Here is a 12,880-nt window from a genome sequence, read left to right on the forward strand (position 1 = left end):
GCAATAGGGACTTGGCAGGAGCTGCTTTGGTTTATCCCTTTGATGGCATCCCCGGGTGTGGGACCCCAGGATGAGGGTGCAGCTGTGTCACAGGCTGAGGGAGCAGGGCCACATCCACATCATCCCTTGCCATCCCCCAGGAAGCCCATGGCATCTCTAGAGCTGGGTGAAGCCTGGGGAGGGGTCAGTAGTGCTGAACCAGGCACAGTGGAATCCTTGGAGGAACCTGAGGTGTGTATGTTGGGAAAAGGACTGCTCTGAGCCCGGCTCCCAGCAGGCATTGGCATCTCCTGAGAAGCCTCAACTCTGTGAGCACAAGAGAAAGATGCGGCAGCTTTGGCTTCTGCTGCAGCTGTGGCATCGCTGGTGGGCTCAGAGGGGGAGAAATGGAAGTTGTGTCCACAAGAGAGAAATCCAGAGTGGAAAAAAAACTTACAAAACCTGGTTACGGCCCTGATGCCACATGCCCAGGGAGCAGGCATGGCTGGAAAAGTGCTGCATGCTGGTGGTGCTCAGTGGGTGCTGGGGAAGGTAAAGTCACAGCATAAATCTAGATAAAGATTTTGCCTCTGAGTTGGTTGAGGATGAGCTTGGGACAGATTTTATGGAGTGAGGGGCAGATGATCTCCCTCTGCATTAGGAGAAAACCCGCCAGAGCCAGCTGCTGGAGTTGGAGGTGTTTGTGTGAGGGACCTCGGGGTGAAATGGGTGACTTTGAACCAGTCACAGGTCCTCCTTGCACCTATGGGACGGAAGGTTCCCTTATCCTTGGAAGCGTCCAAGGCCAGGCTGGACAGGGCTTGGAACAACCTGGGATAGTGGAAAGTATCCCTGCCCTGGCATGGGGTTGGGATGAGATGATGGTCTGTAAGGTCCTTCCCAACCCAAACTGTTCTGTAGTTCTGTGAAGGTCAACTTTGTTTGCACAAGCTGTTTTGCAGCTCAAGGCTGTGAACTGCTATCCCCAGGCACAGCACTCTCGGGGCAGGGACTTCCTTAAAGAGAGGGGGAAAAAGTGTAGAACTGGGTTTGTAGGTGTGGGTTATGGGGCACAGATAGGGGGACAGAGGGGAGCTGCTCTCTGCTAATATTCACAGCTGTTTTAGGAACATTAGGTCCCCAAAATGAGCTGGTGTCCAGCTGGGTGCTGAGCCCTGGCCTCCATGCTCCCAGGAGTGACCTTTGTAGGTTTGGGAAATCCCACTGGCGCAGGGACAGCCCTGCTTGGCTCCTGCTGCCACATTGCAGCACCTTTGGGTGCGGGCTGCTGCCAGCACAGGCCCCCACCCACTGTGGGGTTGCCTCCTGAGCTGGATCTGTGTGCCCACATGGGAGGGCAGAGCCCCATGCTCCATCCCACCTCCTGCTTGAGGGCAGATCTGTTCCAGAGACCCCTGTGCCTGTGCCAGCACTGCCTCCCCCACTTCTGCCATCGCTCAGCCGTGACCATGGTGAGCAGAGACAGAGACAGCTCAGCTAGGATGTGGGGAGACATCCTCTGAAACATGCCAGTGTTTCAGAGGCTTCAGGGAGAGCAAGCCCAGAGCTGTGTCAGTTTCCTCTGCCACTTAATCAAAATTGCCTTGGAAAGAGTTCTGCAACTCCCAGCTGGCGCTGGAATTGGCGCTGCGATTCCTTGATCTCATCTGCTGCATCAGCCCTTCTCCCCTTGACCCAGGGCTCCATGATCAAATGATCCAGCTCATGTGGGTCTGGAAAAAGAGAATTTCAGTGCTGCCTGTGGCAGGGCATGGGCATCCCAGGGTGTGGAGAATGTGGGGCATGGTTTGGTCCTTGCAGACCCCCAAAAGCCTGGGGGGAGCAGGGCTTAGGGCACCACAGGATGGGGAAGAGGCAAAACAGGACAGTTTGGGACATTTTTGGACTCTGTTCATGTAATGCCCTCTGCTGAGGAATGCAGTGGATGCAGGGCTGAGGCTGGGCTGCTGTTCCCATCGGGGTGAAGAAGCCATCTCCCTGCACCCCCAGCTTCTCTCCAGCTCGGGAGAAGCTCTGTCTTGGCCGGGTGGTTTGAAAGAGGAGGTGTGTGTGTGTGGGGGGGATACCTGGAAGGCTGCATTCCCCAGCCCACCGGGAACAGCCTCAGTGGGCTCCAGTACACCCTCCAATGCACTCACTGCACCCATCCAACACTAAGCCAGCACCGGGTAGAGGAACACTTACCATGGGTGGCCAGTCTGGAGCTGATGGTCCCCACAGAATGCTCTGGGACCCCAAAAAGCTTCTCCTCCTCAGAGGTTTTTCTTCAAGGAGGCTGAGTGCAACCATGCTGGAGCAACCTGTGGAATGTGTGTCCTGGGAGATTTGTGGCACCTGGTGCCTGTGGGACCACAGCTCCACATCTTTCTAGAGATCATTTCTTCCTCTGGAGAAAACCTTTTTCTTTCAGTTTTGAGATTTTTTTCCTGAAGAGCTGCAGGTGAGATGGAGCTTTGTTCCATGGCTGGTTTCCTTGCTGAGGTCTGCTCTGCCTGCCCAAATCCTGTGGCACGAGGAGTGATGAGCTTCTCCCCTCACTGGGACTGTGCTGACATCCCTGTCACTGGTGGTGGCAAGGACTGCCCTGCTTATGGGTGTTTTGGGTGGCATGAGACCACACCCTTATGACATGGAGAAAAACACCAAGGCAAGGGGGGTGAGGACACAGGACACTGTCTGAGGGGTGACATGAAAGTCACCATGGGGCAAGCAAAATGAGAGCAGGAGCATGGAGAGATGTGGCAGGTGGCACCATGTGGGGGGACATTGGGGATGAGGAGGACACTCCAGTGTCGGGGTGGGACTCAGACATGAGTAGATGGGGTCACACAGCTGGTCCTCCTGCCACTAGAAGGTGCTCTTGGGTGACAGGAGATTGTTTCAGGTGACAAGGAGTTGGTCTTAGATGAGGAGATGGTTTTAGGTAGCCAGGAGATGGCCTCAGGTGTCTGGGAGGTGGTTGATCAGGAGGTGGTTTTGGGGACCAAGAAAAAGTTTTGAGTGGCCAAGAGGGCTCCAACCTGCCTGTGGTGCAGCCCCAACTGGTGAGGGTTTGTGCCCAAGTGTCCTTGCTGCAGGGACCTGCTGTAGGGACCTGGGGACACAGGGGTGGTACTGCACAGGCTCTCTAGGGGGAGAATGTCACTTAGGCCCTGGTCCTGTGGATCCCTGTCAGGGGACATCGTGTGTGCCCTCACTCTGGTGTGTGGGGTGCAGTGGCCTTCTCCCAGGATGGGGACATTGAGCACCCATGGCCAGTGGGAACAAAGACCGGTGTCTGGTGCAGCTGAGGGGCTGTGGGTGCTCTCTCTGAGCTGGGCTGTAACAAATCCTCCTCTTCCTCCACAGCCTTGCCAGCAGTTGCCTCACCAGGATGAAGGGGACAGCCAATGTCAACTCCCCTGGACGCAGCCACTACCAGTCTGCCATCCCAGTGCCCCGTGCCATAGCCCATGGCAAACTGTACTCGACAGCCGCCCTGAGCACCCCGGGGTCCCCTGTCCTCCACAGGGCTCCGTCCCCTCGGCCAGGGAAGGTGCCAGCCCCTGGTCCCAAGACTCTCAAGCCCAAAGTCCCTGGCAAAGCTGCTGGCCATGAGCCAGCCGAGGGCAGGGAGGGAAGCCCCAGTGTCCCTGCTCAGGGTGGGCAGAAAGTCCCATCAAGACCCCTGGTGTCCCCTGGGAAATGGCCAGAGGCAGCGGGCAGTGGGAGGAGAGGGGCAGGCAGGGTGGGGGAGCTCACTGAGTTGTGCAAAGCTCCCCTAGCACAGGGCAGGGGTGGGGGGCGGCTAGGAGGGTCCCCTGGGAAGGGCAGGGGAACAGCCACAGCAGGGACAGAGGATGAGTCTCATGGTGGCTCACAGAGGAGGGGCCCTGTGTTTGGGTCAGGGGCCATCACTTTCTTCTCAGGGCCCCCACACAGCCACCCCATCACTGCCACTGTGGCACCCTTCCAGTACCGGTGAGTCCCTGGGGATGGGGGGGCATGGGATGGGGGTGCCTTAGGACATGGGGCTGTGGGGGGCATGGGGACAGGGGGAGGCAGGCAGGCCCAGCAGGAGTGGCCATGGGAAATGGTGGGGTTGGGTCAGGGGGCTCTGTACCAAAAGGAGGGTTCCCACTGGATTTGGGGTGCTGGGGCTCCTAAGTCACCCATGGGAGCTTCATGCAGGGGATGGACTCATTGGGTCATAGGGTGCCTTGGAACCCCTTGCCATGAGATCAGTGTTCCCAGACCATGGCAGAGCCTATGGCTCCACATTCTCATCTCCTGGGGGTCCCCAGCCAGTTGCCCCTGATCACCCACCCTTACCTCCTTTGCCTGCAGGCTGCAGGAGGATCGGGAGCATGAGAGGGCCATGTCCCCAGGTGATGAGTGCTCCGGTCCTGAGAAGGGATCTGACCCTGACCCCAAGCCCAGAGGCCTGAGTGAGTCCAGAGGGGTTGGTCAGCAGTGGGGGTGTCCTGCTGGGGGGCTGCTGTGACAGGGCCGGGGGACAGAGGCTTGTACTGGAATGGGAGCCAGGGCTGGAGGGCAGTGGGGCGTGGGGGAACCCCTTTCTCGAGGACTGAATACAAGCTCCTCGCTGCAATGCTGAGGCCACGCCAGTCCCCTCTGGCGCTTGCTTTGGGGGGAGATTTTGGGGAGGCGGGTCCAGGGAGGATGCTGGGGAGGCGGTTGCCAGGGCAGCGGCAGCGGAGGATGGCGGGATGCTCCAGAGATGTGCAGAGAAGGGGGAAAAGAGAGCCGGGAGCTTCTCCGGGTGATTTGAAGGGACAGAAGTCGGTCAGATCCACCGTGGCTCCTGGCAGAGCCCGACTTTGACCTGAGGTCCCAGCACCTCAGTCAGAGAATAATCAGCGCTGAGCCCCGATTTGGAAAGTGCTGAAGCCAGCGGCAAGTGGGAGGGTGTTCCAGGAGGAAGCAGGAGGGAGCGAGCGGGGCTGGCATGCGCTTAGCGCAGCTGCCCTGCTCCTTGGGGAGCTTTTGGGACAAAGCCGAGCGGGTTCGGCACCGGGGAAGGGGCCGGCTCCTTTCCCTCCCTCCGTGCCTGCTCCAGCTTCCCCTGCCCGCGGCACCTCCCACGGCTCCGCTGGGTCCAGCCAGAGGGAGCAGGGGACATTGGGAGAGGCCAAGAATCACCTCAGCAGCCCCAAAACGACACAACACCCGCAGATTTGCCCCCGACACCCAGCCAACAGCCCTCCCCCGAACCCCGAGTGGCTTTGGGATGCAGCGTGTGCGCCCATCCTGCCCCAGCAGCACCTCTTAGTGCGAATCATCCTTTTTTGGGGCAACCTTTTTTGGGGCATCCCATCCAGGTGGAGTTATTTTGGGACTCTTCAGCACCACTACGAATTGAACCCGCGATCACCAGCTGGGGGGCTCGCACCACCCCGCTGCTCCCGTCCTTATCTCGGCAGCAGTGATGGGGTCTAATGCAATATTTCCCGGCGGTTGCCATGGCAGCCCGCGTGAGGTCACCAAATAGACTTAATTCACCCCTCCCAAGGGACGGGTAATTAATGAAAAATGATGATAACCAGATCCCACTCCCCTCCTGCCCGCCCCCCCCGCCTTTAATTCCCTAGGATCAATGGAGAGGCCCTGCTGGGTTTGAGGGCCACAGTGACCCTCCCGGGATTCCTGAGGCCACCCTGGGCTTTTGCTGCACAATCTGGGGAGAAACGGGGATGTTTTGCCACCCCTGGGAATGGGTGGGAAGTGTCTTGGTGGGTGCGGGGTCCATGGCGGGCGGGACGGTTGCTTCAGCGCAGGGTGCTGGGGCGTGGGGCCCCCGCACTGGCTTCATCCACCTCCCACCCAGCCCCGCAGCACGTCCCTGCCTGCGAGGGGCTGTGGTCGCGGGGGCCATGGCTAGCCCCGTGCTCCAGGCTCCGCGCTCGCCCCTCACGCCGCACCGAGCGCGCTCCCGGGTCCCGCTCGCTCCCTCCGCCCCGAGCCCCGCCGCGCGCGCCCCCGCCCGGCCCCGCCCCACCGCGCGCGCCCCCTCCCCTCCCTACCCCCCGCGGGCGCGCGCTCCGCGCCCCGCCCCCTGCCCGCGCCAGTGGAGGGCGGGCCCTTTTTGTTCGCCCCTGACATTCCACTGGTTCGCAGTGTCCTGCCGGCGGCGGAGCCGCGAGGTGGGGCCGTGCCGCTCATCCCCCCTCTCCCCCCACCCCAACTCCCCGCCCGCGCCATCCCCTCCCCGCTCCGCCCCGGCCGGTGGGACGGGCGCTGACGGCGCCTCTCCCTCTGTCTCGCCCGGTGTGTCCTCGGTGCCGCAGCAACAGCAGCAGCGCCTGGCGGGTTAAATGGTTGCAGCGCGGGGATGCTGGGGAGCAACCTCAAGAGCCTTCCCGACGTGGAGCTGGGCGAGGAGGAGCGCGGCTTTCGGCGGGGCCCCGACGGCAGCACCGTGATGCCGAAGCGGGCGAAGGCGGCGGCGGCGGCGCCCGCGGGGCCGCGGGGCGCGGAGCTGCGCGTCTTCAAGGCGAGCAGCGCGGAGGGGCGGCTGCCGGCCGGCTCCAACCTGCGCAAGCAGAAGTCGCTCACTAACCTCGCCTTCCTCACCGACGCTGAGAAGAAGCGGCAGCTCTATGAGCCTCGCTGGAGCGACGACATGGCCAAGGCGGCAGCGCCGGGGGCGGCGGCGGCGGGGGGCGGCGGGCGCGGCGGCCCCCGCGGGCGGGACGCGCCCGCCATGTCGCGGAGCCTGTCCCGCTCCGAGCACTCGCTGCTGTCGCCGCGCCCCGCCGGCCCGGCCAAGCCGCCGCCCGCCGGGAAGCCGAGCCGCATCCCCCGCGGGCCCTACGCCGAGGTGAAGCCCCTCAGCAAGGCCCCCGAGGCGGGCGGCGGCGGCAAGTGCGACGACGAGTTGCTGGGCGGCAAGGGGCCGGCGGTGGCGGCGGGCACGGAGGAGAAGCCGTACCTGAAGGTGGACCCCGAGCTGGTGGTGACCGTGCTGGGCGACCTGGAGCAGCTGCTCTTCAGCCAAATGCTGGGTGAGTGCGGCCGGCGCTATCGCCGGGCTCGACGTCGAGATGGGAATGGCCAGAGGTGGCATCTGGGCTCCTGACATTCCGTGAGGACCCGCTGGTGGCGACCTCAGTGTCTTGAAGTGAAGGGAGGCTGAGGGGAAAGGAGTCATCAGCCTCGGTGTCCCCAGTCACTTAGAATCACAGAATGGTTTGGGTTGGAAGAGACATCAAAGCTCATCCTGTTCCATTCCCTGCCATGGGCAAGGACACCTTTCACTAGCCCTGTTTGTTCCCAGCCCTATCCAACCTGGCCCTGGCCACTGCCGGGGATGTGGCAGCCACAGCTGCTCTGGGCAACCTGTGTCAGAGCCTTCCCACCCTTACAGGGAGAATTTCAATATCCCATTTACCCCTGCCCTCTGTCAGTGGAAAGCCATTCCCCCTTGTCCTAAAGTCCTGCTCCAGCTCTCTTGGAGCCCCTTTGGGCACTGAAAGGGGCTTTAAGGTCTCTCCAGAGCTTTCTCCAGGCTGAGCACCCCCGGGTCTCCCAGCCTGGCTCCAGAGCAGAGGGGCTCCAGCCCTCAGTGCATCTCCAAGGCATGCTTGAGGAAAGGTACTGTCAGCTGCCTCTTGCCTTGGAGGAAAGGCAGTTCCTCCTCACAAGGAGCAGTGGCAGGTGGTGGTGGAGTTTGACCTCCCCCACGTGTCTTGTCGGCCATCCCTTGTTTCAACACCCACCAAACACGGTGGAGGCTGCACAGCCGGGTGCCACAGCTGCTCCCCACCCATCAGCGTGGCTCGCCCTGGGGGTGACCTTGGGAAGCTGCTGGTGGAGGTGCTATGCGAGGGGTTCATGCTGCTACTACATTTTGGGCAGATCCTGAGCTCCACTGAGGTCTGGGTCTCTGGCAGAGGAGGGTCTCCAAGGATGCTGCTGCAGGGTTTGCATGAGCTGATTTCAGGCTGTGGCTGCCTGAAACCTGCTTTGCTATCCCTGTGGGTTTGATCCCCGAGCTTGCTGTGTGCATTGTGTGCAGAGTGGGTTTCCATGAGAGCAATGAGCACTGGCCCAGTCCCCCAGACCTCAGAACCCAGTGCCCCATCACGGGCCCCAGCGTTGGGTCTCGGTGCAGGTGAGCCCATCCCTTGCCATTCTCTTGTGCTGCATGCTGATCTGTAGGAATTGTGGCTGCCTCGGCAGCCCTCTGTTTCCTGCTGACACCCTGTCTTCCTGGCATCCCCCAGCAGTGCCGGGGTCTTGGCTGGGCAATGACTGTGGGGGCTTGTGGCTCTGAAGAGCTGTGTTTGGTCTGGCAAACTGGCGTGAGAAGGTGGCAAGGGAGCTGTGCACAGCCATTGCAGTGCTCACGCTGGCGGGCTGTAAAGCCCTGGTGCTTGTTGGTGATGGGGGAACAGCAGTACAGGCAGGACTAGTGTGTCCAATCCCTTCAAGTTCCCTGCCTGGACCTCTTTTTAGGGGGCCAGGAGCTTCTCTGGTGCTTGAGCTGGCTTGAGATGCCTTGTCCTTGCTGTGTGATGAAGAGAAAGGGGAGAGATTTGCTGTGGCTGGGGCCTGAGGGAGGTGGTTTGGAGATGTGGAGTGAGCTGGAGTGTGTGCTGGAGCCTGGCACCTGGAAAGCCACTCCACCTGGAGTCCACTTCCCTGAGTACCCCTGGCTGCTTCAGGAACCTTCTGGGTGTCACAGCCCCAGCTCCAGCAGGGCTCTGGCACAGCATGCACTATTGTGTGCTGGCACACAGGCAGGGAGCCTCCCAGGCCATTGCCCTTGGCCCCCAGTTGGGCCCAGCTGCGGGGGCAGCAGCAATGCCCTCCTTGGCAGGGTCTGCCCTGATGCTGGGGCATCCCAGGGCTCGCAAAGGGAAGCCACAGAGTGAGCTCGAGGCCTGGGCAGGCAGACTGTGGGGATGAGCAGCTGGGGTGCAGGAGGTCAGCCTGGCTGTGGGGGCTCAGGCTGCCCCGGTGGTCCCACAGCTGCGTTTACAGACATCCATTCTCAGGCCTAATGCTGTGGTAGCACCAGATGCCATGGGAGCAGGACAGGATTGCAGGAGGATTTGTCACTTATGGGACTAACAGACTGCCACTCACAGATGTTGGGATGCCTGGGGGAATCTCAGTGTCCCCCCATGATGCTCTGCTCTTACATGGGAGTTTCCTCAGCATCTCAAGAGAAATCCTTGAGGGACTGGCCCGTGTGGGAGTGACTCCCATTTGGTGGTACTCTGGAGTACCAGAGATCCAAGAAGGATCTTGTGCACACTCTGAGGAAGATCATCGTTGTGGAAGTGCCCCCAGCAACTGATTTGATTTCTGGGGTGTTGCCGAACCTCCACCTGCATCAGTCAGGGCTGACTTTGACCTTGGGAGGTGTTGTACATCCTTTTGGACTGCACTTAGCATCTGAAGACTTGGTCAGCTGGTCCGTGAGGCCCAAACTCTGCCAGATCTGTCCTCTGTGTATTGTCAATAATTTTCCAACACATATGGACAGGCAGGCTTCCTGCAGGGGGGATCGAGGGCTGTGTTCAGTGTTGGATGGGGAGAGCGTCTGGGGTGGACAGAGCAGGAGTTCACCCTGCTGAAACTCCCCTTCCATGGGGTTGTACTTCCACATTCGTGGGAGTTGTGGTGTTGAATCACACCTGCTTAGCCAAGCCAGCCATGACCTGGCACATTCATGACAGCCTGTGTGGTGGGGATGCCACCAGGAGCCTGGGATGTGTAGAGGAGGGAGCTGTGTGACAGTGGTGCTGGCACAACCACAACTTGAGGTTGTGTGGACACACGCTGAGCCTCCAGACCCCTTTGCTTGCGATCCAGGCAGATGAAGTCTTCCCCAATGGTGATGGTACCTTCCACAACCTGACTTCCCCAGGAAAAGTGGTTCCCGTGGTGGAGATGGAACCAGAAGGAATGGAATCCCAAGAGAGCTGGATTCAGGAGAGTGAGCTAGGGTTGGTGAGGAAGGGGACTTTCTCCTGGTTGCTACAGGAGATGCTTAGGAGGGAGGGAAGTAAGGTCTTTGCTGTTTTCCTCAGTCCCTTTGGCAAACGAAACATCAGCCTGAGCTGTTTGGCACTGTCTGCTGAAGGACACCCTATCCAGAGTGGCATGGAAAGAGCCACAAGCTTGGTTTGTGCTGGGAAGAGAGGAAATTGCAGGGACTTCCAGCCTCTGCAGATATAGTTGTCCTTGAACTGCTGACCTGTGTTGAGAAGCCTGTGCAGCTTCTGAGCTCCTGGTGCTGCCAGCCACAGTGGCTTCCAGAGACCTTGTGTGTCTTCAGGCGCCACACCTGAATTCTCATCTCTACCTCACGCTTCTCCTGCCAGAAGCATTCCCAAGCCTTTTGGCCAAAAATACAGTTTATTCAGTCATGGCCAAATGTTACCTCTTGTTCGGTCACTGCTGCTGCCTCATCTGTTTGATGCCACTGAAGCCTTTGTAGCTGAACCATGTTTAAAGAGCAGCCTGCGCAAGCCAGGAGAGGTCACAGGCACACAGCAACCACATGTGCTTTGTAGAGGCTATTTCCATCATCCAAATTATATGTTTCACATCAACCAAAGACTGAGGCTTCTCATCAAAACTGCCTGGCAGCTGGGGCTGCTAATTACACCAGTGCCCAGCCACAGGATGAAGGGGATGGAGAGTGCATGGCCAGTGTGGTGGAAGAGCTGGCTGTGCAGAGCTCACCCAGCTCGTGTCCGTGTGTGATGGACAGGGCTAATGAGGTGCAGGAGCTTTTTTGTACAGGCTGTGCCTATGGTGCCCACTGTGATTGTTGCACTTACCTAGAGCTCCCCAGGGCACCTCCGAGATCCTGCAGCTGCTTTCTGCAGCCATTTCCTCGTCCATCTCTTGCTGGATGTGGTGCCTCTTAAGTGGCTGCTAATTCGCATCAACAAATAAGTGGTCAGTGTTGTGTGGGCCAGACCCCAGGTGGACACACATGAGGTCCCAGTGGAGATGGTGTTCCCCGAAATGCTCTCTGCAGGAGTCTGCAGCCCTGCCAAGCTCTTCAGTTGCAGCTATAACCCATCTCAGTCCTGCAGCCCTGGAGTGGGCCATGCTACCCTTCCCAGGTGGCCCAGCAGGGATGTCCTTGCTGAGCAGTACGTAGCCATGGGGAGTCAGTAGCCTCGTGGTGCCAACATGCAGGCAGGGCAGAGCCCGCTGTGCTCAGGCTGGTGCTGGGTGGGCAGTGGGTGCCAGCAACCCCTCAGTGGTGGGAGGAGAGCCAAGGGTTGGAATGGGCAGATGGGTTCTGTGAGAGGCAGGAGCTGCACGTTACATCTGACTCTGGTTTAAAAAGTGAACCACAGGGCAGAAAGGACTGGCATCTAACATGTCCCATGCAAGGACATTCCTGACCCTGGTGGAGACGAGAGCCAAGTTACTCCTTTTTTTGCCATCCTTGCTGGGAAACACACGGGGTGGGATCAAAGAAGCACTTCTGCCCCATGGCATTCCTCCCTCTGCCCCATGTTGTTCCTACTGATTTAATTAAGCACTAACATGCCCGTGGCAGTGCTGGGCAGCAGTAGCCAGGCTCCCTGGCAGGAGACCATGAGGAGGTCAGAGACCAAGTAGCTCTTCACAGTGTTGAGAGCGGGTTATTGCTTCGTAAAGTGCTGTTGCTGTCCTGATACCACTAATGATAATCCTCTCTTAAGGTCCCTGTGTGACAGCATCTGTGTGACGAGGTCATTGGGGTGGGGATTTATTTCCCTTTGCCCACAGAGCTGGACTCCTGCCTTTGGGGTAATAGTGAGGAGAAAGGGGAGTGGTACACAGTTGTACTTCCAGCCTGCTCTCAGGAGCTGACAGCAAGTAGTAGATGTCTGCTTTCTCCAGCTGAGATGGCTGCAGTGACTGGGTAGAAGATCTGGAAATGGGATCCAAAGGCCGTCCCAGAGCTTCTGCTGAAGCTGTTTGAGATGTGCTCTGTTCCCAGTGATTATGGCAGTGCGGAAAAAGGGCTGAGAAAAAAATAAATCCAGGTTTGTCTTTCAAAATTTCCTATGGAAAGGTAGCAGAGCAAACACTTGAAAACAAACATATTTGTGGATGCACTTCTGAAACAAAGTTCTCCCCAAAGAGCCGGCAAATCCCTGATCAAATGGGGCTTTCACAGTGACTGCCTATATCTCGCCCCCAAATAAAACATGTCTAAAAAGAAAATGTGTAAATGAATAGAAAATTATGGAAATTCTGGGAGTACTATATGGGATCCATCCCTGCTGATGGGATGTGACCACAGTCGGACCTGGGTGATGCCTCCTCAACGCTTTACAGTCCCATGGGTGTGACTGCTGAGTGCTGCTGGGATGGACCCAGCCCACCTCCGGCTCCTGTGTGGTCCTGGTGCCTCATGAGCAGCATGCTTCCATGTGGGTGGCACTTAGAGAATCATTGGCAGTTCTGGGTCCTTCTGGAGAGCATCTTCCACATGCCCCTGTTCCCCACTTTTTGTGTTTGGCTTCTCATGCTGTGGCATGTATCTCTGTGCCAACAGCACTCCCTTGTCACAAGTCCCCCCACCATCAATGTCCATTTAGGTTCCCAGCTCTTTGTCTTCCTGTGCAGCTTCCCATGGTGCCAGAAAACAATGTCCCTGGTCCCTTCTACCTGCAGACCCCCCTGCCCGCTCTCACTTGAGTGTCTGAGGACAGCCCTTGGCTGATGCTTGTGCCATTGCATGGGGGAGGATTTGTTCCAGCTCAGCACAGAATCAGAGCTTGCACCCTCTGGGGTGTGTAACCTGTGAGTGATGCCAGTGCCAGCCTGTTTGCCATGGCCTGCATGTGCCTCCTGGCTTCCCTGGCTCAGCTGTGGGTGTGACCAGGCGGTTTGCTGTAGGGCTGCAGTCTTGGGA

The 12,880-nt window shown here is 59.0% G+C and overlaps 1 protein-coding gene across 2 annotated transcripts in view; it reads left to right on the forward strand.

Annotated features, from left to right (window-relative positions):
* The window catches only part of NAV1 (neuron navigator 1), a 74,075-nt gene that overhangs the window by 9,887 nt on the left and 51,308 nt on the right, over window positions 1-12,880 (forward strand). Inside the window, exons 2-4 of one of the 2 annotated variants that reach the window (XM_059867562.1) lie at window positions 3,349-3,960; window positions 4,327-4,427; window positions 6,288-7,004. In XM_059867562.1, coding sequence (XP_059723545.1) covers window positions 3,374-3,960; window positions 4,327-4,427; window positions 6,288-7,004 — 1,405 coding nt within the window. In that variant the 5' untranslated portion in view covers window positions 3,349-3,373. Of the gene's footprint in view, window positions 1-1,159; window positions 3,961-4,326; window positions 4,428-6,287; window positions 7,005-12,880 lie in introns of those variants that run through there. The other variant, XM_059867563.1, reaches the window with a different exon arrangement.

This window comes from Haemorhous mexicanus, chromosome 25 (genome assembly GCF_027477595.1).
Source record: "Haemorhous mexicanus isolate bHaeMex1 chromosome 25, bHaeMex1.pri, whole genome shotgun sequence".
Classification (NCBI taxonomy): Eukaryota; Metazoa; Chordata; class Aves; order Passeriformes; family Fringillidae; genus Haemorhous; species Haemorhous mexicanus.